Source organism: Furipterus horrens, unplaced genomic scaffold, assembly GCF_987537825.1.
Source record: "Furipterus horrens unplaced genomic scaffold, mFurHor1.1.pri manual_scaffold_1, whole genome shotgun sequence".
Taxonomy (NCBI): domain Eukaryota; kingdom Metazoa; phylum Chordata; class Mammalia; order Chiroptera; family Furipteridae; genus Furipterus; species Furipterus horrens.
The window spans coordinates 48,827,790-48,852,059 of NW_028327171.1; the positions used below are offsets into that span (position 1 = coordinate 48,827,790).

The 24,270-nt window shown below is 36.9% G+C and overlaps 1 protein-coding gene across 4 annotated transcripts in view; it reads left to right on the forward strand.

Moving 5' to 3' along the window:
• Positions 1-24,270, forward strand: part of LPP (LIM domain containing preferred translocation partner in lipoma) — a 646,088-nt gene that overhangs the window by 255,312 nt on the left and 366,506 nt on the right. For all 4 annotated transcript variants that reach the window (XM_090275238.1, XM_090275243.1, XM_090275244.1 and 1 more), the window contains one exon: positions 17,479-17,591. In XM_090275238.1, the coding sequence (XP_090131364.1) occupies positions 17,479-17,591 (113 nt within the window). The remainder of the gene's footprint in view (positions 1-17,478; positions 17,592-24,270) is intronic.

A 24,270-nucleotide genomic window follows, 5' to 3' on the forward strand; every position in this document is an offset into this window, starting at 1 on the left:
AAAAGCCTTCATTCCAGAGAATGTGTGTGTCTGCTCATGTCAGGAGCTCTTAGTGAAGAACAATGTGCCTAAAACCACAATCTAATAAACAAACAGATAATCTGGTTCAGTTTTGTCTAAGTAATATAATGTCTCCATCAAACTATTTACTGCACCTTTAGCTCTATTCACAAGGAAAGTGTTCTGCGTGGGAATGTGTGTATATTTTCTCTTAACAGGCGGGCATTTAGCTCTTGTGACTGCATGTCTTGTTTTTCTCTCCTGCGTAGCTCTAGTTGTTTGTGGTGGGAATTTTCCGTCTTGGTAATTTGGTATTTTACTTGTTTTTTATTGTAAAAGGTGGAAATGTGTACACCTTAATTTAAGAAATAGTGTTGCATCACCTCCATCTCAGTTAACAAGGGCCAGATAGGAAAGTTCTCACATGTATTGCAGGCTTTATATCAGATCTTTACACCTATTAGTCAAAAGGAATAGACTATTACGATTAAGCAAGTTTATAGATATGGCATCAAGTGCGATTTACAAGAATTGACAACCTAGACTTCATACCACTAGGTGAGCACATATTTGGCCTCTGTAGAATCATGGCCTGACAGTGAGTAGAATGGAGTTTTTTTGGACATTCTGGAGATAAGAACTTTATTTTCAATGGGATAGTGAGATGTGGGTGTTAGGGTCATACACAGGTATTGTCCACATTGCAAATTTTGTTTTGTTTTGTTTTGCTGGATCTTGCCTAGAGAATTAATTTTATATCCTATGCTTGGGAAGCACCTACTTGCAGTTGGGATAACTCCTGTCATGACATGAGGTAGGGGTTTCTGACTATACCTATTAAAAAGAAACCTGAGTCTCTTATTGCCAGTAACTGGCCCTTGTACTTTGAATCATGGAATTATATACTATCAATGTTGAAAGGCCTTTACACACCATTTTCCTGGTTTCTGGGATTTATAAAACTTATATCTTCATTATGATATTCCTGTCAAATAGTCGTCTTGCCTTTACTTGCATACTTCCAGTTATTGGGTACAGACACATTCTCAAACCAGGTCATTCACTTTTCACTGCTATGCCTCAGGATTCACATGTGCAGTTACACTCTCTATATATATTGGTTAATATTTCTGTGAAATACTTCCTATTTTTTCTAAACAAACACAATTTTTCTATGTCATAAAAGCAGTGAAAGATCATAGTTTTATGTCTTCTAGTATCAGTTATATTTTTATCTGAAGAGTTAGATACTTTTGTAATAAAATGTTTCCATCATATCAGGTATATGCTGTACATTGCTCCAGCTTTTTGCAAACTCATAGCATTTATTTTTCTCAAACAGGTTTTAATACTCCTTCCTCCTTTTAAGGCATCACCACAAAGACCATCACAAAAATGCCTCACTAATGTATTTCATTCTGATTATGAACTTCAGAGAAGTCAAGTAGCTTTCTCTAGGCTTTAGCTGTGGTCTCTGTGGGCAGGTTTCTCATCTTTTTGAGTTTTCTTATCCACAAAATGGACCTGAGAAAAGTAATTCCATGAGGAGAGTCTGTAATTGTTTTTAGTAAAATTCTAACTCAAAACTGCTTCCTAAAATTTCTTAACCTAATATCTAATAGGTTTCTTTTTATTCTTAAATGTGTTATCAAGATGATAGTTATAAAAAGAAAAGAATAATGTCTATAGGGCAGAAATGGAATTTTGAAATATATTTAAATTAAAAAATATGCTGAAATGTGGTGCGATTTTTAGAAATTATAGGAAACTCCAGAGAATGTGTGCCATGAAAGAGCTCTTGCTCTTGTCTATGCTGTGCCCCTGAGCTGATGAATTGCCCCTTCAGGTTTACAGCAAGCACTGTGCCCACTTCCTTTCTGTATGGCACCCATGGTGAGCATAATACTCCCTTCTCCTCACCCCAAAGATGCCCATGCCCTAGTCTCCAGAACTTGTAAATATGCTGGGTTTCATGGCAAAGGGGAATTAAGGCTGCAGATGAAATCAAAGTTGTTAAGTCAGCTCACCTTAAGGTAGGGGATTTATCCTGGAGCATCTGTGTGGGCCCAGTGTTATCAGGAGAGTCCTTAGGTATAGACAATGGAGATAGGAGAAGACTTTGGGATAATGTGATATGAAAAAAACTCAATAGCCTTTGTTGACCTTGAATATGGAACAAGGTGGCCACAAGCCAAGGAATGAGGGCAGTCTTTAGAAGATGGAAAAGCAAGAAAATGCACTCTCCTTACAGATTCCAGTGAGGAGTGCAACCTGAACCACACCTTGATCTTAACCCAGTGATAACTGTGACAGCCTTATTATTTATGGAACTATAAGATAATAAATTTGTGTTGCTTTAAATAATTTTCTGTGGTAATCTGTTGCAGCAACAACAGACAACTAATACATACAATATTATTTTGAAATTACCTATATATGTCTTTTCTCTCTTCTAAATAGTGAATTTCTCAAGGGCAACATTGTTGCCTTAAAAAATCATTTTAGCAGTGTTCTACATTGAAGGAACATAAAATTTCCCATTACACATTGGAGATAACCAGTATTTATTGAGTGTGTATGTACCATATGCCCAGCACTGCCCTAGTTATAGTGCTTTTAAAACTTTACTTATTCCCTAGGAACATTGTTTAACCTGACTAAATATGAATTTTCTATCTGTAACATGAGTTCAAGGACTAAATCAGGTTTGGCAAACTTTGGTAAATCCAGATAGAAAATATTTTGGGTTTGCTGATCAGAAACACGTGCTCAATTCTGTCAACAGAAGACAAAAGCAGCCATGGATTATAAGTAAGTTAATGACTGTAGCTGTGTTCCAATAAAACTTTATTTACTAAAACAAGAAATGAGCTGAATTTGGCAATTTGGCCATTGTTTGTTGACCTGAAGACTAACACACCTCCTTATTCCATTCTAATTCCCTCCTGATCTGATAATTTTGTGAGTTTATTAAGTTATACCATTAATTCCAGTTAAGCCATGACGGTGCCAGAAAGACTTGGAGAGGTAACTCAAGTGTTGGGATGGGTCTGTTTATAAGCAGAAGCATAATATTGCAGACTCAAGTGCCAAGAAGGGAACTGCCACCATGTCCTTGGCAAACAGACCTGGGACAAATGCTCTTAAGGATGAGACATAAGGAGATCCTTGAATGCCAAGGCTGAGCTCACTGAACTTGAAACTCAGAGAACTGGAACTACTGTTGGAGAAATAAAAGGGAGCAATAAATCCATTGCCCTCGGAATGAAAGACCTTCCTAGGCAGCTGGCCAAATGAAGCGGGAGGAGGGGACCGGTTCCTCACTCAGCTAAATTATGTCTTTGGGCAGCCAGATCAGGTCTGCTAAAATAACAAGGTGCCTGAACTTCTGCCCAGAACATGTCACAGACTTTGCATTTGGGACTGTCTTCCATCACATGACTTCCTAATCTGAGGGAGTGAAGAAAGCAGAGTGAATGAAATACAAGGAATGAGGTTTTTCTTGGAGTGCTTCCCTAGAGACAACACTTGATTTTCAAGAGATTACTTGTTGAATTCTCTATTCTAATTCAGAAAACATAAGTTGAAAGAAGATAAGCATCCAATAGATTTTGGAGGCCTTTTGAAAGTTGCTACTGAGTGGGACTTGCCTATTATAGATATGGGTGTGTAGATTTACAGATCAAAACTGGCAAAGAAAAGGCCATCCAGAGCTAAGCCAAGACATTGGGATTTTGGGATTTTTTTTGTCTGACTGCTTGGTTGTGGTGGTTGTTTTGACTTGGCAATTTCACTGGGTTTTGAAGACAAAACTGTCTTCTTTGATTGATTCATCACAATAGCTTGTTTATGTCTTGCAAATTGTTCAAGAACAGTTTGTCCATTAAAAAAATAAAATGACCCAGTAATACTCCCAGACCCGAGGAAATGTCGGGTTAATCAGTTGCAGAAGCACTTGATATGCCAAGTTAGTGCCTCCTCAGGGCTCCTTCCATGGTTCCTTTCCAAGATTTCTAAATATTCCAGAGACAGAGAAGAATATTTATTTATTTGGCAAGAACTCCATTTTGCTATTGTTTTAGCTGTACTGTTATGCCTTTTGTCTCTGTCATTACCGTAAGTCCTTGGAACTGCTGTATCGGAAGAACCATGTTAAGTATATAGCACATTCTCACTCAGTAAATGATTATGTTTTGTATTAGCATTTCTAAATGTGAAGAAAGGGTTTATGGTTAAATCACATAGAGAATTGCTTCACAATAAAAATACTTTATAATGTGTAGGACATTTTGTTTGTAAAAGTATTCTTAAATTTACCCTGGGCAGTATGAAGACGAGTGCTGTTACTCCCATTTTACAAAGGAAAAAAAAGTTAGGCTCAGAAGTTTCATGATTTGCCCAAGTTTCACAGCAAGTAAATGTTTCAGGTGTTAGTGGAAATGATGTATTTTAATACCACAGTGTTATTTATTTTATACATTGAAGTGACCTAACTGAGTTACTGATCAAGTCAAGAACGTTTTTTTTCTGTAGAAAATAACTCCATGGGGTTGTTCATTCAATGTAATGGAGTCTCCCTTTTCAAATCTTTCATTTTTTTCTTTTTGCCCCCCCTATCTCTCTCTCTCTCTCTCACACACACACACACACAAATGCACACAAACCCCAAATACATGCAAATAGTTTGAAATTGATATTTACTCAATTTCTCATGTTATTCCTTCAAAGAATTAATTTATTGGGCTAGGATTGAACTTGTAGTTGTCAAAAATTCATACATGTATCCACTTGGCAAATATGTTCTTAATTCTTTTAACCCTCTAAGTCACAGAAGAGGTGATGCTGGGCTTGAGTGATGAATCATACATGATAGGCACCCTCTAGGAACACAGGGTGCAGAAGGCAAGTGGCTCTTTTATTCTCAGCAAGTTACCCTGTGAATGTATTCCAGAAATGCTACAGAGGGTGAGAGGTGGGGAGGTGCCTTCGTCAAAGGGCAGCCAAGGAAGGCTCTGTAGACTTGGCAGGTGACCTGGACCTCCAAAAATAGCTTGGGTTCCAGTATGAAGAAACGGTAGAGAGCAAAGTCCTGACAGAGCAAATTCTTGGAGTCAGAAAAGCAGAGTCAAAGAGCAAATTCTTGGAGTCAAGGCTGCTAGTCAGGCAAATTACTGAGGAGATGGCTTAGCAAAAGAGAGCCATCTGAAGTGCAGAACTTCCAGAGCTACTGTTTGCAGCAGTAATCTCAGAGAATTCAGTCACTGGAGCATTCTAGGAGGGTGAACTGAGCTTGTCAAGTTGTTCTCCATTTCCTCATAGAAGGCCCATCGTATTTCAGGATTCTGCATGTCCAGGATGAGGTCCTATTACATCTTGGGAAGTCCAGAGCAGAAGTTTCACCATGGGGCTAGTACCCCCTACATCCTTCTCTACAACTCCAGCACAGTTACCATAGAATCAGTTGACCATATGCATGAGATTTTATTTCTGGCTCTCTATTTTGTTTCACTGGTCTATATATCTGTTCTTGTGCCAGCACCACACTGTTTTGATCTGTGGTGAATTTTGAAATCAGGAAGGAAGAGTCCTCCAATTGGTCCTTCTTTTTCAAGATTGTTTTGGATATTTGGGGGCAATGGAAGTTTTCAATCTGGCAACAATGTATGCAATTAGTTGGAGACCGTTAGGTTAGTAAGAATGGAAATGGTTAGGCTGTTTCTTAAGTCTAGATATGAGGTAAGTAGGCATTAAGTATTTTGGTGTCAGTAAAGATGAACTCGGGAGCAGTAAATGGATTTCAGAAAGTTGGTATAGCTCACTCTACTCAGTGTGGATAGGTGGGACAGAAACACAGAAAAGGGTTTTCTCCCAACGTGATCGGGAGAATTTTAATGAAGTAAATAGTAAAAATAGAGAATGCATAAGAGGTAAGCAGTTTATGGGTGAACATAGCGCTAGCTGGAGGTGCAGGTGGAGATGCCTTGCCGTCAATCACAGGTGCAGACATGGAATAAATGAGTGCTATGGTTATTCTCTGTCTTGGGTTGCTTATAAGTGATATATTCATTTAGAATTTCTTTTTTAATGTCATGCATTTATGGTTACCATGGTGGCAAGAGCCAAACAGACGGAAGTGATTGGGAACAGCGGCAAAGGTGGAAATCTTAGTTAAAGGTAATTCATGGAGCTTCTGTGCCTCGTCTTAGCTAAAGATAAACAGAATGCTAGATGCTGTTGACACGTGTTTTATTTTGAAGTGGCTGTTATTACTAGGGCCTGAAATCCTTAGCCTTGATCTCTTGGAGCCTAATGTTCCTGTTCTCCAGCTGAGAGAGACTAATTCACCATCTTGTGTTGTAAACACTCACTCATTTTAACTGATTACACCTCCAATGATTCTCAAATCACTAAAATTACTAATTGCTATTCCTTACACATGAAAGAGTGAATCCTGAATAATTAACCCCAAATAAAATTAGATGAATTGGCCCTTTTAATTAGAGTCCCTGCTGCTGTTTGTTCTGAGCTTCCTTTTCTTACTGTTGAGAGAGACTTTTAGAATGATTAAAACTGTTTAAGACTTAAACAGCCAGTGACCTTTTAATACAATATAAATCCATGAAAGCAATATTTCAGCTAGCAGGTGGCAAAGTAAATTTTTAGAGCAAGTACCTGTCAGCTCCAGTACCCTTTTGGGAAAAAAAAAAAAAAAAAAAAAAAAAGCAAAGGAAAAAACATGCCAAAAAACAACCACCTTGAAATGAAATGAAATGAGTGTCTGATTATTTTAAAAGCATTTGTGCATTTGCTAAGCCTCAGACTCCATGAAACAGCAAGGTTGAAGGAGAGTGAGTAATGGTTGGCATCATTTTATATAAATAGGAACAAGAATTTTTCAGTGAGAAGAATTTGAAGGCATTTGTGTATAAAAGATGAAGACTGGAGAAATCACAGAAGGCCTCTGGTCTCATATAGCCATTCCCATCTTCAGGGCGTCTCCTGAGGTAGGGGAATGGTCTCAAGTGGTGGGGAAAGGAAGCTTCATGGGATTTTGCTGCTCCTCAAGCTAAGATTACTGGGTAATCCAAGTTCCATTCAGTTTGGATTTTCTTGAGCATGTGTCATGTGCTTCTGATCATCTATTTCAAGAGGTTCATAGTGAGAACCTCTTCTCTCTTTGTAGTCCTCCCCTTTCCCAAGACATCTCAGTTTGTAACACTAAATCTGCCATGTACTATGGTAAATGTGCTCTCAACTAGAAGTTAGGAGATTTGGGGTTACAGTGGGTTTCTTGGTATGCTTCTACCCTATCTGACTATTTCAACTTACCATAATGGTTGAGCATTTCTCCATCTATAAAATACAATTATTAGTCTAGGTCAATGCCTTTGTTTTATCTTAAAATTAAAAAAAATTGAATTTGATTTTTCATCCTGAAATAATTTCAGACTTTATACAAATGTTGAAACATAGTTTAAAGGGCTCTCTTTTAGGCTTTATCAAGTTTACTAAATGTTGATATCTTACATAATCGCAACAGTATAGTTACCAAAACCAGGTAATTAACACTGACACAGTACTACTTGCTAAATACAGATTTTATTCAGATGTTATCAATTTCCCTATTCATATCCATTTTCTGGTCTAAGATCCTATCCTTGAATCACAAGTTACTTAGTTGCCATTTCTCCTTATTCTGGAATAGTTCCTCAGACTTAGTTTGTTTTTCATGAAGGTCGGTGAATCTCAACCAGGGCTCCTCATCAGAATTATCCAGGAAACTTGTCAAGATGCTTCTGTCTGTGTCTCAACCCCGAAGATTCTGATTTAAGAATTGCAGAATGAGGCCTGATTGTATGTAGTAGAAGAAAGTGCTCCCATGAGATTTTGATGCATACCCTCAATTGAAAGTGGGACAAGTTTCAGCACTTCAAGCACTAACAATCTGAGATTTTGTCCATGTGACATCTCTGCTTCTTCTTTCTTCATTGTCCTGCTCCTCCTTCACTCCTACCTCTCCTTGATGAGAGAAGATCTGGCTCTCTAAAATTCCTGGAGGATATGAAGGAGTTTCTAAGATAAGTTGGAATATACATAAGGTTAATACCTCCCTACAGATCTTTCACTGTGGAAGAAATATCAAGTGTGGTACATATGATTGCAATGTTCCTAGAGACTATGGTGCCCTCATAACCAGGAGATGACTTTGGGATGAAGACCTAGTGACTGTATTTGAAGACATGATCTGAGTAAAATTATGTGTAACAACAACAACAACAACAACAACAGGAAAATGGTGGCTACTTTAATGTTATTAACGGTGCGATTTTAAGCGTCATGCAAGACCTGTTACCCACCAGGATTGGAATGTATTGGCCTTATGCTAATAATTACAAAGGGACAAAGTTTTCCATGGCAAAATACATTTGTTCATTCTTTCAGAGTTCAATTCAATTTAATGTGATAGAGATTTGGAATAATAATAATTTATAATAATGGTAGTATTACCATTTATTAAGCATCTCCTATGTGTTCTAGTGCTCTCTATAGAGATTAGTAAAACAGAGCACCTTCCCTCAAGGAGCATATAGTCTAATAGGAGAAACAAATTGATTTACAATTAGACTAACAAAGAGCAGAATATGTGCTCTAATAAAGAGCTAAGTCAAGAAGGAGCAGTGGTGAGTAAGTTAATTGAGCTCCCTAACATATTTTTATTGCAGAACCACACTCCCTCAAGCTTCATCACCATTTCTGGAAGGAAGATAGGCTTCTGTTTTCAATGGCCACCCCAGGCTGATGTCCGAGCTCTAAAAGAAAGGGATATTTTTGGAATAGTCTCTCATCACTATGATACTTGTTTGCCAGCTTCTCTTTTCAGTGGTAGATTTAAGATTTTCGTTGTTGTTGTTGTTACCCTGGACTGTTGCCTCATTCTCTGTCCACATCATGGATTAAAAAAAAAAAAATCATTTTTAAACTGAGGGCATTTCACTTTTTGGTATTGAGGCTGAGGATATCTCAATGGCTAGTAGAAGACTGATGCTTAGGCTTAACTCATTGCCTTATGTATTTTGAATGCCCATATTTGGTATTCAGTGATGTGGTTGGCTGTTTGAGTAGCAATTTAGCATGTTTTTGTAAGACAAATGACACTTGGTAGATTCAAAAATGCTATTTGGTTCTAGGCCATTTGTAGAACCAGACTGTCCTAAATTCATATTATTTAAAAATAATTCAATGTCTTTGACTAAGGAATTGAATTTGTTTTTCCAGCAAGCAGAATCCACTGTGTAATAGAGAAATAGAGTATGGTAAGATGTGAGGCACTAAGGTGTTTCACCTTGAACCAGACTATTAACTTGTGCTTTAACATGAGGATTGACTGTTGAACTCAATGAAGACCCAGGGATTCTGTATGATCTAAATGTAGAGTGAAACTGTCCAGTTGAAAATCAGGGAGACTTTATCTACTTTAGGATAATAATTCTTTTTGCTTTTAATTTGAGAATTTCAAAGAGTATTTCAAGCTAAGTTATTTAGAAAGATGACGAAGACATTGCATTTTGGTTTGGGTAAATATAGTGGCACATTAAAATTAAACACTGGGTTTTGGGTAGATTCTATAATTCATTCCAAAGTATCTTTATTTTGATTTTTTAAAAATGCATGCCTATAATTCACATTTTTATATAACAGTTAAACTCAGAAGGAATAAAAAAATCAACTCATCATCTTTCAAGCTATAGGCAACCATTGTTAGCGTACAGGTTTATACAAAAAAAGGGACCATATTATAAACACTATTCAGTAGCCCACATTTTTCCTCACATGATAATATAACAGAAAGTTTCTCATGCTCTTTTTCCATGTACACCATGACCCACTCCCTCGCTAGATTGAAATCTTTGTTTACCACCTTGATGAGGCATTTCCAAGCCTTTCTCTTTAAAATTGCAACATTCCTCCACCAACCTGGCAGTCTCTTCTTCCTTATTTGCTCTATATTTCTATGTAGTATGTATCACCTATATTAAATATTTTTTATTTAAATAATTTTTTTAGTATTATACTCCTCCTGATAGGGTATCAAGTCCATGAGTGTAGCACTTTTTAAAAATGTATTTACTTTACTATTTAGTTAATTAGTTTGATTTCCCCCTAATGCCTAGAATAACGCTTGGCATAGAGAAAGAACTCAATCAATGAAGAAATAGGTATCTGATCTAGATTAACATCATCCTTTTCATGGCTGCATGATTTTTAAATGTCTGACTGACTAATTGATATTTTTTATCAATACTGTATCAGTAGAACATTCTGATTATTTTGTTTATATTTCATTTCGATAAAGATTCTTTAACATGCTCCCTCTATATTACTTTTCCATTACTTCTTTAGTATTATAGGATAATTTGTTAAAAGTAATATTGCTCCATCAGTGTATAAATATTTTTATAATGATGTTTGATATCTGTTGCTAATTTTTCTTGAGAAAAGTTTTATCTTTAACACACACATACACACACACACCTGTAGGATATAAGAGTGCTGATGTTACTGTGCCATTAACAATATTGTGTTTCATTGCTATTTTTAATATTACTCTTTCTATTTAAATGCCATTGCTTAGACATTTATATCAGAATCAATTTATTTTTCAGTTAAGCAGCAGAAAATAAAATAAAAATACAAAGGTTACTTTTCTCACATGTAATTATGTATAATAAAAGCCTGAACTCCAGACATGTCTCATGTGAGAACTAAAGAATTGAAGTTTCTTGTTCGGGGCTACATCTCTTCTCATTTACAGATGACAACGTGTCATTGAAGGGAGGATGTGCTGTTGCTATGTTGATGACAGTAAGGCCAGGAAGCCAAGAGTGCACAGCGTTACCCTCATAATCATCACTGCTCCTGGAGAGTTCTCAAAGGGGCTGAGCACTCAAGACACAGGAACAAAACGGGAATCCAGGAGCTGCCTCATTAGCAGCGTTTAATCTCTCTCCAGGACTGAGCTCTGTATTCCCACTGAGATGGTGTGGAGCCTTTGGCTCTATGAATAAGCAAGAATTTTATCCTATGTCTAATAGGAAAAGCATGTTGAGTAACTCAGGAAAATTCCTTTCATATTTTTAGTTATAACCAATGAATAATAAATAGGTTGCAAAGACCAAGACGCCATGCGTTAAATGGGACATATCCTCAAGGGTTGCTTGTCCTCTGTCATATCCCACAGTTGCCTGATGGTTTTAAAAACCTTATTAAGTTTTACATTTCCAGGTGACACATTTTGTTTTGTGTGTGTGTGTGTTATTTTAAAATTATAAATAGATAAAATAGCAATAGATTAATATTGGTATAAGTAATGAAAAATAAGTTTCTCATCAACTCTTGCTTTCCAGTGCCATAATTCTTTCTGGTTCTTTTGAGAGGCAACTTGTTATTTGCAGTTTCTTGGGAATCCATTTAAAAGATACTCCCTGATGGTACAAGATATATGGATGTATGTTATCACACAAATTATAACATTATTATATATGTTATCCTAAACTTTGAATGCTTCATTTTTAAAATATTTCACTCAGTGTGCTCTCTGGTGTAGTTTTCTTGGTGATATACGTGTTTTAAGTGAATTGGAGATGCCATTGAGGATGAAATTGTAAACCAGGTCTTCAGAGTTGCTTGGTTTTGTCATCAGTAGCCTCTAATCCACGAGGAGAATGCCATAGCTGTGACATAAATCAATCACCTTATGGAGAGTGTCACTCCCTTTGGATTTTTTTCATTTTTTCACTTGTTCTCTTTACTCAACCTCATTCGAGAGCTTCGTCTTCTTATATTTGGCCTTTTGTACTGAGTGGGCAAGTTTAGAATCAATTGCTCTTTTGTGAGTAAGTGAAAAGAAAGAATACTTGTCATCATCATGTAGATACTGTACAAGTCACTTACACGTACTTCAGCTTAGTGATATGCAAACTGTGGGTGGGAACCCATTTATGGGTCACTATCACTTAAGTGAGTCACAACCAACACTTTTTATATAAGTAAATATAGGCATTTTCATTGTATTACACTATATGTAGCAAATATGGTTTCATGATACCCTTGTTTCAGATACACATGCACTTACATATGTCCAGATAGTATTGCATCATTATATAAAGGGTTAATTTTTTACTTCGGTTTTTGGTCTAAAGAAGTTCAAAGTCACTGTTTAACTACTTTGATCCACAGAGTGACACCATGAAGTGAATATTGTTACCCTCATTTAATAGGTGAGGAAAATTGAACCTGAAATGGTGGCATTGCATTTTCCAAAGTAAAGGGTTGAAGTGGGGCTTGTATTTTAACTTTTGGACTTGACATTTTGTACTCTTTTCTTTCGAACGTATTTCATTTCTTTCGAACGTATTTCATTTCTTTATTAGTTATTAATGGAAATGAATAACTATCTTTACCTAGAGCTTATTATGTGCTCACCATAATTCAATTTTTTTGAACCTGTGTGTGTTTCTACCCAGTCTTTTATGCACTCATAATTTAAATTCCTAATTTGAGAAGTCCCTGAGTGATTTCACTTATACTTACCTTAACATTTAGATTTTCCTTAAACATTAGAAAATTCTCCCCATAAGAAAGTTGGAGAACAAGCAGCTGCCAGTGGAAGAGTCCTCAAGTCATGCTACTCTGTGCAGAGTCCACAGGTCTACATCCCCATCCTCTGGGAGCCTGTTGGGGATGCAGACACTCAGGCCTCACTACACAGCTGCTGAATAAGGGTCTGCCTTTATCTAGAGCCCATTGGTCATTTGACACTGATGTTTGAGAAAGCACCAGGTCATTTAAAAATATATATCAACTGAGTGATTAAATGGCTTTTTATTTATTTCATTATTCATCCTGCATTTACTGAGAGTGTACGATGGCCCAAGTGGTGGGGGTAGAAAGATGAGTTATGAGTGGGCTCTGCTTGTTAGAAGCTTCAGTTCTAACTAGGAGATTATGACCATAAGCCCATAAATGCAGTCTAGTTTAGAGATGCTATAATACAACTGTATAATGAAGCAAAAAGGGGGCTGCTATCTAAATATCCATGTATGGGTGTAGGTTTACATGGATGTTTGTATGAAGAAGAAAGATTATATATATATTTATATATGTATATATACATAATATATATTTAAATATAGTAAATGAATCCAGACTTTAGTTGATGAGCTGAGCTTAATGACTTCCTTGTGTTTTTCCACTATTGTCACACATAACCAGTACCTTATCACCTTACCATCTTTTTTGCTGATAAGGTCTTATTACTTCTTTCCTCTAATCGGGGCCATTATTTCATGAAGGGATAGCAAGCTCTGTATTCAGGTGCCTTTCATATATACTCAACCCATGTTACTAGGGTAACTACAGTGGGTGACAGCCCAGCTACCACCAGGTAGCCACCTCTGCTTCTCCGTGTCACTGCTTTTTTACCTCTAGAGTAGAAGGAGTAGCTTGAAAAAATATGCACAGCTGGCTGGGTTCTTCAATTTTTTTCCTCACTCCCTTTTCAAGTTAATAGTTTGCCTAACAGACTATTTTCTGAAGTTTAATTGGCATAAAGTAGCATTTGGGAATCAGGGACATAATTCTTTATTTGCCCAGCTTACCCTTTAACTGCCTCATGGTGCTACCTCTGGCACAAAGAAAAAAAAATCTTTGAACATGAGCTGAATGATGTGGGATGATTTGGAGGAAATTAAGCAAGTTCCTTTCCAGCTTCTCGCCAAGGGATAGGGAGGGTCCATTTCCAGCTCTGTATTTCACTAGCTGTGTAACTTTGAATGAACCATTTCACCTGGTAATTGATGAATGAATGTATTTTGCATGTGGTAGGTTTTGGATGGTGAGGAAAAGGGTAAAGAGGAAGCCAGGTTTATAGACATCTGTCTGTGACTACTCCACTTCTTCTAAAACCAGATGTTTCTGTCTTAGCGTTCATGTATCACTGCACTGCCCTCGTTGCCTGATGCGGTGTTCTTTTTTTGGCTTGCCTGTTTGATTTGTTCAATGCTCCTGTAATACACAGGGTCTGGGAGTTGAAGTTGGATTTCCCTGGGCAGCAGAAAAGACAGGGTATGCACTAATGGGAAAGTCTACAGATTAACCTGATTAGTTGGAAGGTACTCCTGCTGATTCTGTTCAGCTGTTTTACTCTACAAGGGTTACCACCTAAGCATCTAAGGCAAATCTTCTTGGATTAAAAAATGTAATAGAGAGGATCCCCCTTTCCTCACCCCACACAGACATACACATGTGTGCGCACGTGCGTGCACACACACACACTGTTCTTTCCATTTTGCCGTCTTCTTTAAACTGGGGAAGTTTGCCTTCTTTCTTAAGCTGAACTTATTCCTACTGCAACTAAGAGGCATTTTCTTTTGTTTATGTGCCACAGTCAAAATTCTCATAGTAGTTCTTAGTCTGATTCAAGATAGTTACAAAGCATGTTTTAGTCCAACTATCTTCACTAGTTTTGCTTCCCTCCAAAAGACTCATAGCCTATTCTACAATATCTCTTTATCACGAGTATATCTGTTTTCAAGACACTTACCATTCTTCTATATTTTAAAATGTGAGCTCCACACTGAAGAATGCAGTAAGAAGCCTATGATGGTTGAGCTTGAAGAACTGAATATTGTGATCTAACTTTATAACTGATCCAAATAAAGCAGATTATTATTATGAGGTTATCACTAGGGCTTTTAAAAATCTACCTAATTTTTCCAGGAATAGTATAGATTCATTTGTTTTCAAATAATTTCTTTTTAAAAATATTTTATTTTTCTTTATTGCTTTAAAAAACTTATTTATTTTTAGCCTTGCAGGAGCATCATCAACCTGCGCCTTACTAAGTTTTATTTCTATGGCAGAAATATAGTCAAGAAGGACATAGTTGGAAGGGACCTCAAGGACAGGCAGTTAGTTGCACTTTCTTGTCACAGACTAATTTTCTATGAAAATTTGGACCGTTCCTGTGCTTTTTGTGGGCCTCTGTTTCTGCCTGTATAATATGACATCCAATATTCATTCAGTTCTAATCCTGTTTAATGCTGACAATTCTCTATGACATAATAGGGTCTGTTGAAGTAGAAGAAGATGCTCAGAAATTTTCTTTTAAGTGGGGTATGAAGTAGACATAGATCTGGATAGGGAATTTGAACCTGAAAATTAGGCTGTGAACTAGAATTTGTTAATCAAGTCTCCTTGATATCCTTTACTCATTACTTAAGATATCATTGTGTACATACTTCTCATATATTATGACTTTTAAAAGACATAAAAGGACTTGGTGACAACTCTTTGTATTTAAAACAGGTATTATAATTGTTTTTTTTTTTTTTTTTTTTTTTTTTTTTTTTTTTTTTTTAGTGCAGTGTTTCATCAAATGAAGACCAAATGGGTTTTTCAATCCTGACTGTATGTTAGAAATAACTGAGTTTTAAAGCGATACTGGCATCTGACTTTTCCTCCTCACTCCCTTTCCCCTATCTCCAAGATCCTAATTGAATTGGGCTGAGATGGAGTTTTGACATCAATGTCTTCAGAAAAGCTTCCTTGGTGACTCTAGTTTGTAGGAAAACTAGAACTACTGGGTGGGGTTAATAAAGATTTATGAGACGTACAATCCTGATAAGAATATGGGGATAGTAAGTCTTGAAGTGTGTATACTCAGAAGGGTAAGAGAAGTAGAAATGTTTCCTTATGACACAAATCATTGAACCTTACTAACCCTATGGGGTTTAAGGTACGAATAACAGAATGCTACTTTGCCTAATGCAGTGTTTCTCATAGTGTGGTTCCAAGACCGATAGCATCAGCATCACCTGGGGATTTATTACAAATGCAAATGATTGGGCCCTGCCCGAGTCCTACTGAATCAGAAAGTCTGGGGGTGGGGCCCAGCAATCTATGTTTGAACAAGATCTTCCAGGGATCCGGATGAACTCCAAAGTTTAAGAACCACCAGCATAGAGAGTTTTGTAGGAGTAAGAGGCAGTGTATGAAAAGCTTAGCTCAGTGCCTGGTGCATTGTGAGTCCAAAAAGCACAGTACTCTAAAGAAAGTGTTTGACTGCTTGGTAGTTTGAATACGACAGCTGTCAGCTACTCTTCCAGCTCTAAGGCTGTTATTCATAAGGCAAATGGAGCTCATGTAAGCATCTGAAAGGTGTATCAGACCAACCAGTTCAAGTCACCATCCTTCCACTGTGTAATTTCAACCATCCTTTTTCTGAAGACTTAAGTTACGATGCTGTGGTGTGGTCCAAAAGCAAGTCACTGAGTGATAGAGACGACTGCCCTTCCACTGAATGGTGAACAGCTGAAATGCAAGGGAAAGCTACTATCCATAAATAGAGGAGAGTATTTTCCCTATACATCTGAAATAGGAGTTTTCTTTCCCTAATAAATTTCTTGCAGAGTATTTAAAAAAGATTCTATATCATGAATCCTTAGAGCTTTTGGATATATATTGATACCTCAAATCTTAGAGATCAGGCACATTCTGCCAACAACTCTGACTTCAGTGTGCTGTTATTGTTGGTCAGCAATGTTGGGGTTTCTTAGTGTCCTAACGCCTCATTACTTCCTACTGAGATTGAATATAGATTTCCAAATCAATAGTTCTCATTCCAATTTTTCATAACCTGCCCTACATGTACTTTTAGGTTAGTCTTTAGTATATCATATTGCATCCAAGTGTTCCTTTCTCAGAAATCCTTGATGATCCCCACTGCATGCAAGGTAGAATTCAAGGTATTTGCTAGTTTTACAATACACGTAAAAGCTTTTTTTGTCACTGGTTTGATTTTTATAAGCTACTAGTTTATTTTGTGCTATATTGTTACTTGCTCTTTATTCCCTAGACTCTATTTTTATTTATATCTCTATGTCTTTATTCCTCTCTCTGCCTAGAGTTGAAGTACTCTCCATATCATAATGTTCGGGGACAATTTAAATGCTCAGTAAAGCCTTTCTTGTTTCTCTACCTGGGCATAAACTTTCCTTCATCTTAGCTTCCAGAAACTGTTTGTTTGTACATCTTTATAAATTGCATCTCATATTATCCGTACTGTGTGCTCATTTTTTACCTCCTCTACTTGACTGAAAATTTATTGAGGGTAAGGACCAGTCTTATATACTTCAGCAATTCACTACCTCAACCACCTTCCCTGTTCTGGCTAAATGTACCTGACCCCTATAGACTAGCTTTCTTGTCACTTTGAAGTATCAGATCTGGCCCTCAATCTTCAGAAGGTCAAGGCTAATAATTAAAGTGACAAGAAGTAGAATAGGGAATAATTGTCATGCAAGGCAAAAATTATGTGTCAATGCCAATTAGAAAGCTGCAGAATGCCAGCTAATGTGTGTTTTTGAAAAGCTCTTATAAAATTGCATCCATAGTAACTTCTGTGTTTCCTTTCCGTAGGTGATTTTCTTCCACCCCCACCCCCACCTCTGGATGATCCTGGTGCTCTTCCGTCTGGCTCTGGAAACTTCCCTCCTCCACCACCGCTTGATGAAGGTGCTTTCAGGGCACAGGTGAGGTCTGTGGTTGAAGTCATGTTTATAAGCCATACTCAGAAGCTCATGAAGTCAGTGATGGTTTCTGTGGTGGATAGACATTTATCCAGAGCCTACAGAGAGCTTTACAATTCACAAAAAAACTAAGGCACCTTAAGGCAAAATGCCCAACTCAAGCTTTTCAGAGTTCTGCCAGCTTGTACTCCAAAGCCTTAGAAATCCTTTCCCCTGCTAACTTTGTTTTAAAACGGAAAGCCATTTTTTAGGAATGCCATTTGAGAAGTTCACGTGTTCTTGTTATCCTGGGACACACAGCCATACTTTCTTATTTCTTATTTTTTTCTCTGTCCGCAGGCATTGCATTCTCCATGAGTAAGAGTGATATTTTAAGGCTCTGGTTAGTCACTGTGGGTACTAATTGGTCAGCAACATCTTTCTAGCAAAAACAGCAGCAAACATCTTTAGGATTTTCTCTTCTGCATGAGGTTAAGAATGCACATTATAGTATGTGTTGATTATATACAACTGTTGTGCTCTGGAGAGTGTTGATTGCAAAGTACTTGGCTAGAATCAGAAGCAACATTAGAAGCAGTTCTCAGCCTGTGATCATGTAGGGGTTCTGGGGACCATGTGCCACCACTTAGGCAGCCAAATGCTATTCATGTCAGGCAGGAAACTTAAAAAACAAAATCATTATTTTTTAAATGTGATTATGTTACTCTAGACAGGGTGAAGAAAAAAATACAGTTCTTATCTTTTAGAAAAAATATTGGAACTATTTGAGGAGAAGTAAAATGGTGTTTGGTATTTGCTTCACAATAATAAAAGTAGAGTGTTAGTGAGAATATAGGTGAAAAATTATTAGTTATGAGTTGATAATTATTCAGTGCCAGGAGTTTATTCTATTGTATGTTTACCTTTATATGTTTTAAATTTGCCTATAATATGTTTTAAAGAGGAAAAGCTTAGAAAATAATCCCTTAAATAGTTCAGTCAGTCCATTGTCAGTCTTTCTTTCTCCTAAATTTTGGGTTTGGGGGAGACAGAGGAAGAAATGATTCATTTATTCAACAAATATTCTGTGCTTCTGTGTGAGCACCCTTAGAACACCAGGAATTTGACAGCAAAAAAACAGAAAGGATTCTGCTCTCATGATAATTTATTTTAGTAACACTAGTAGAAGTAAATAAAATATATGCAAGACAGAGTGCATCAGCATGGGATCAGTGCTATGGCTCAAAGAAAGGGTAAGGGGTACAGCCTACTTAGAGCAGGGATGGCCATGAAGACTTCACTGATAAGGTGACACCTAAAAAAAACATGGAGTAGGAGAGGGGAGAATGAGCCATGTGCATTTCTTGGTAGTATATTTACATATAGTAGATCTTAGGAAATAGAAGAAGCTTTTTCTTAAATTGATCAGTAGAAATTATTAAGTTCCTGTTATAACCAGTAAGCTCCAGTTCAGTTTGGAGGTTATAGATCTTAATAAGGGCTCTTCCAATTTTTTTGTCTTAGTATGTGTGTCACAAACTCCCTACATTTTATCTTGCTGTAAGCTAGTGAAAACAAATCAGATGCCAGTAATGGACAGGAGCCTTACAAAGTTTATATTTATTTTGTGCACTAGAGAGATCCTTTGCTAATAAAAACAATATGATCAAGCTTTATTATTTTTAGTCATTTTTTATTAAAATGAAAAGAAAACCTTTAAAGTTTGCCTTTTGTATACTTTTGTTTTTTTCTGTTGGTGTTGGTTCTTTGCATGTTCAGTTTACTCAATTAAAAGCTTCGCTTAGTCAATCTCTCTTGGGTCATTATGGAAACTATTTTGTTGCATTTAAAGTATTTCTAAAAAGTTTGTTTGACTTTGTGACAAAAGACTTGTGTTTGGATACTTGAGTAGCTTATTCTAGTTATACTATTTTGAGCCAGTCACACTGTCCCAGTTTCTTCATAATTAAAATTAAGGTAACTGTATCAATGTCTGATAATTAAATGAAATACAGATGGATTTGAAATTGCTGAACTATGATGTCTATATAGATATTTTATTATTATAATTATTATTGGATAAAAAATAGCAATAGCAAGAATAATAATAAGATTTTGCCAAAGTGTTTCTTTAAGGAAAATTCAAATATGGGGTTTTTCTAAAATTACAAAAAAGTCTTGTTCTGTACAGACCTTGTCCTGATAACTGTTCTGAAACCACGACTTTGTTTTTGAAAATGAAGGAAATAAACAAAAAGCCTGTTGCCATGTTGGCTTATGTTCTCTGAAAAACAGAAGGAAGAAGGATAAAAAATAAAACAGAGTTTGCCAAATGGAAAAGAACAAATCTTGTAGGGAGAGGCCTGCCATTCTTGATTATACGGAAGGCTGTTGGCAAGTGAAGAAGAGAATGGGCATGCCCTTCTGCCCTTCCCTGGCGTGGTAGTGATGTGATACGATAATGACTTGGTCCTGCTCTGGCCATATCTGTATCACCTTTTAGATGGGTGCAATAATGTGTCTCAAGGTGATATACTCACTGGAGAAAATTTTATACTTTTCCCTCTTAGCCGTGGTGAAAACTCCTGTTGCCAAGACCAAATTATAGCTGGTAAATGTGTGTTTTTATGTAGAACCCTGTTTATGTTTCCAGCAAAATTTTCAGGTTCAAGCCAATAGAATGTCTAGTAAGTGTGGCTATAAGAATAATAAGATCTTCAGAGCTGGAAGGGACCTAAGAGATAATGTACTCCAACTCAGCACCAGGCATCTGGTTAAGCCCTTTTCCAGCATTTGATAATGACTTCTGTCCCTCTCTTTACAAGTGGGGAAACTGAGATCTAAGAAGGTGTAGATTGTGCAGTTTCTGACTGAACTCTTAAATGAATTTGGGAACTCTTGATGCCTAAATTTTCCCATCTGGATGACTGTTTAGGTAAGGCAATACTGAAGGTTGAGATGGATCAGCTACTACCTCTGGATCAAACTTAGAAGCTAAAATAATTTAATTAATTAATTTTACTGAACTTATTTAATTAATAGAATAAATTAATTCATTCTAATATATATTATATATAATATATATTCTAAATAAATGCATATATATATATATACATATATATATGTATATATATTCTAAATTAAGGTGTTTTATGGTAATTTATGCCTTAGTCATCATGCTTTGATCAGAAGCACACTCTTAAGTCCTATGTTGTGGTAGAGGGTCAGGGACATAAAAACTGACTAGAGATATGCAGGAAAGATTTTGGGAAACAATTTCAATTGAACTGCACTTTAATGGCTGGGTCAAACCTTACTTTTCAGATGAGTAAATGAATTTTTTATCAGGGAAGTCATAAAAAGAATGCAGAGGAAGAGAAGCACAAAATAAGTGTGACAAATCTGCATTTCTGGCTGTGGAATTTGCCCTTCATTCTGGAATCATGGACAATTTATTGCAGGTCTTTGTCGCTACTTTAAATATGAGAAGGACATACCCGGGTCTGTTTTGAAAGCCAAGTGGTGCTTTTAACACACCATCAGGCAAAATAGGTTGTACTTGTGGGAAACCCCATGCAGACAGCTCTGATTGTCTGGTGGACTTCCTGGAGCTCCTCAGGGACTTATTTGCTGATACCTGATGGCTTTGAGTTCAGGTGCCCTGTATTTAACTTCCTCTTTTTATACCTTTGCTTGGCTTTTTTTCCCCATGACCTCCAGTTGACAACTTTTAACTTTACCTCTCTCGTTGTGACTCAGTCCCGTGGCTCGCTTTTACTTGTCTACATCCAGTGGTTTTGCACTTTCAGTTTTCACGTCTCCTCTTCTATTCATTTGGGCAGGGTGGCCACATTTGCTGTTGTAACTGCTATCCCTCCAGCTCAAAAAACAGACTGTTTTTTTCCATTGCTCCTTACTCCAAAGTTAATGTTCTTTTTTTCCTTTTTTTTTGAACCCAAATTTGTCCCTTTTGGATTTCCTCACACAGATTTTCTCCCTACCCTTTTAGAAAATGATGCACATTCAAAGGAACCATCGGGCCAGGAACTAGGTAGATGGTGTCTGCCCCAAAGAGTTGATCAATGAAGCTACTGAAAGAGTTGACTTCTCTGAGCAGAAAGTGAGAACAGTGTAATGTGCACTGTGCATTGATCTTGGGGAAATGCCCAGAGTTAGTTGAAAGGAAAAGAGAGAAGAGAAAATTCTGAAATCATTTATGGTCTTGCTTAGAGTCAGTCTTCAAAAATTTGTAGGCCAACTCTTGTCAAAACAATTTTAAAGCTCATATATGGATAGGGTGAATGGTGGATTCTAGTCATTTATCCACTTAGCCATTTAATGTATTTCATTTATCACTGAGATCTTTAAAAAATCTATTGACTTTTTAGTAGAACTTTTTAGTATTGACTTTGTGTTCTATGACATGTAACGTTAGTCTAATACTGTCCTGGCCACAGGTATTGAATGTCATAATTTTACTTTTAGGCCTAGAAAACTCAGGCCCAAGGTCGTGGCCATGTTCATTCATGAGCCCACAAAAAGAGGCAACAGGACTTGCTTCTATGGTGTAGGCACACGCTATTAGAGGTGTCATCCCTTCTGCATCTGGCAGTGAGGGGAGAAGGGAGGAGGCTGGGTCAAAGAGGAGCACGCCCAGGCTTTAAAGGCTGAGAATAGAGGTAATGTAGTGTGCGATTTTGTCAGAGCAAAACCAAAGTGGTCAGTGAAAGCTTGATTCCAGTCTGAAATGCTTGTCCTTTCTATTCAGTGAGGATGTAAGAATATCTTGATACATGGAAACATACCAAAGGAGTGATTGAGATGCTTGTTTCTTCCTGGCCCTTTGCCTTACTCCCTTGGGCGTTGGGTTATCGAGCCCTAGTTGCTTTGTGTGGGTTGTTTGTGACCCTGGCAACAGCAGTAGCAGCGGTAGTTTGCTTTGCCATTATCTCCTCCTTTTATGGCTCACTTATGTAGGTCATGGTATGTTTAGCAGGACTGGTGGGTTCTTAGGCATGTAGCTGGTTCTGGTCGATGTTACTTTCTAGAAGCAAATGTCAAAGTTTTTCTGTTTGACTTTCAGTCTGAATCATCGTCTGATCGGGTATTCAGTTGAGAAGAGAGAGGTATTTTGGGTGTCTAGATTTGTAAAAACTTCTTTGAAAGTAGCGGTCCTAGAACTGACAAGGGACTATTCTAATGTTTCATTTAGCAACTTGAACCTTTTTCGTGGAATGACATAGTTTCTCTTCTTATTTTTTAAACATTGACTTAAAGAGGCAAACCTTTTCTCTGGGATTGATAGTGGAGTGTGTATACACACACACTCACCCTTTTCAACTCAGTTACCATTGATGCTGCTACCTAATCTAGGACACAGGTATGGTCTCTACAGTGAAAAATTGGTTAACCTCTGGACAATAAAAGTCTCATGGGAAAACTGGTTGTGGTCAGTTTTGCTGTACATAGAGATAACCAGTAAGGGTAGTTTTGCTTCAGCTCTTGGATTTGTTAGTAGGGAATAATTGATAATACCGTATATTTCAGAAAATTACCTTTGCTCCATGTTAAGTGGAACTGCAGTTGGTTCTTTCTGAGTCAGTGCAGGTTTCAAAGAGATAATACACATAAGAATACTGTATGTCCTTGACATTTACTAAGGCTTAGTAGATATTTGCTGTTGATGCTGTTATTCTTGGGTCATTCTGGGGTAGTTGGTCCTTTGCTGAGTTGTGCAGATATTGCTGTCATTTGGTTTGTATCACACCTTCCCAAAGTTAACCAGTGATCCCATTCCTTGCTTTTGATTGCTTGGAGACTTTGTCTTTTTGCTAAAGAAACACTCCCACAAACTTTCTCTGCAAAATGAATGATTGAATTAAATCATCTTTTAGGTCTCTTAGAGCTTCAAAATGCAGTGCCTTGGTAATAAAATATTACCTCTTTATAATTTTATATTAATTAAAAATTGCAAAATACTTTATATTTAACTTTCACAAATAAGAAAAGCACAAAGATAATATAACAAATAAAAAAGTTGAGTCTCAAAGAATCAAGACATCTTGTTTAGATCTCACAGCAAATATCAGGGAAACAGTAATTTACTTTTAAATGAACCAAAACAAAAACAAAATGCATTTTGGGGATTTTTAAGCCTCTTGGCTCAGTGTCAATCCCCTTATGAATCAGACAAGGCAGATGATATTAAATTCTCAAAAAGCAGCCCAAGTCATCAATATGTGTTTATGGTTAGTGGCCAGACTCCATTGAGATAGATTTCTTTGTGATTCTTTAGTGGGAAGAAGCTGATCTTCCATCTCAGCCTCCAGTATATTTTGCTAACCCCATGGAATGGAAACCCCTTTGGGCTTACAAACTTGGAGTTCCCTTTGTAATTTACATAACTCATTCAACAGGGGCACAAGAAGATGTGATCTGAAAGAGGGGAGAAAAGAGGGAGTAGAGGATGTTAAGACAAAAAACCTAGGGATTTAACTCATATTTTATTTCTGAATCTCTAATGTTTTAGGAAGGTTTTTTGTGCTTGGTCCATTCAAAAGTTAAGTACTTATGCACCTCTAACAGATAAAAAAATATAGTATTCTTACGTGTGGTATGTATATCAATCTTTAAAATGTTAAGATGTTATTATTGTATCATTAGGTTTTGTGAGTTTGACCTGTCCAAGATTCTTACCCTGTAA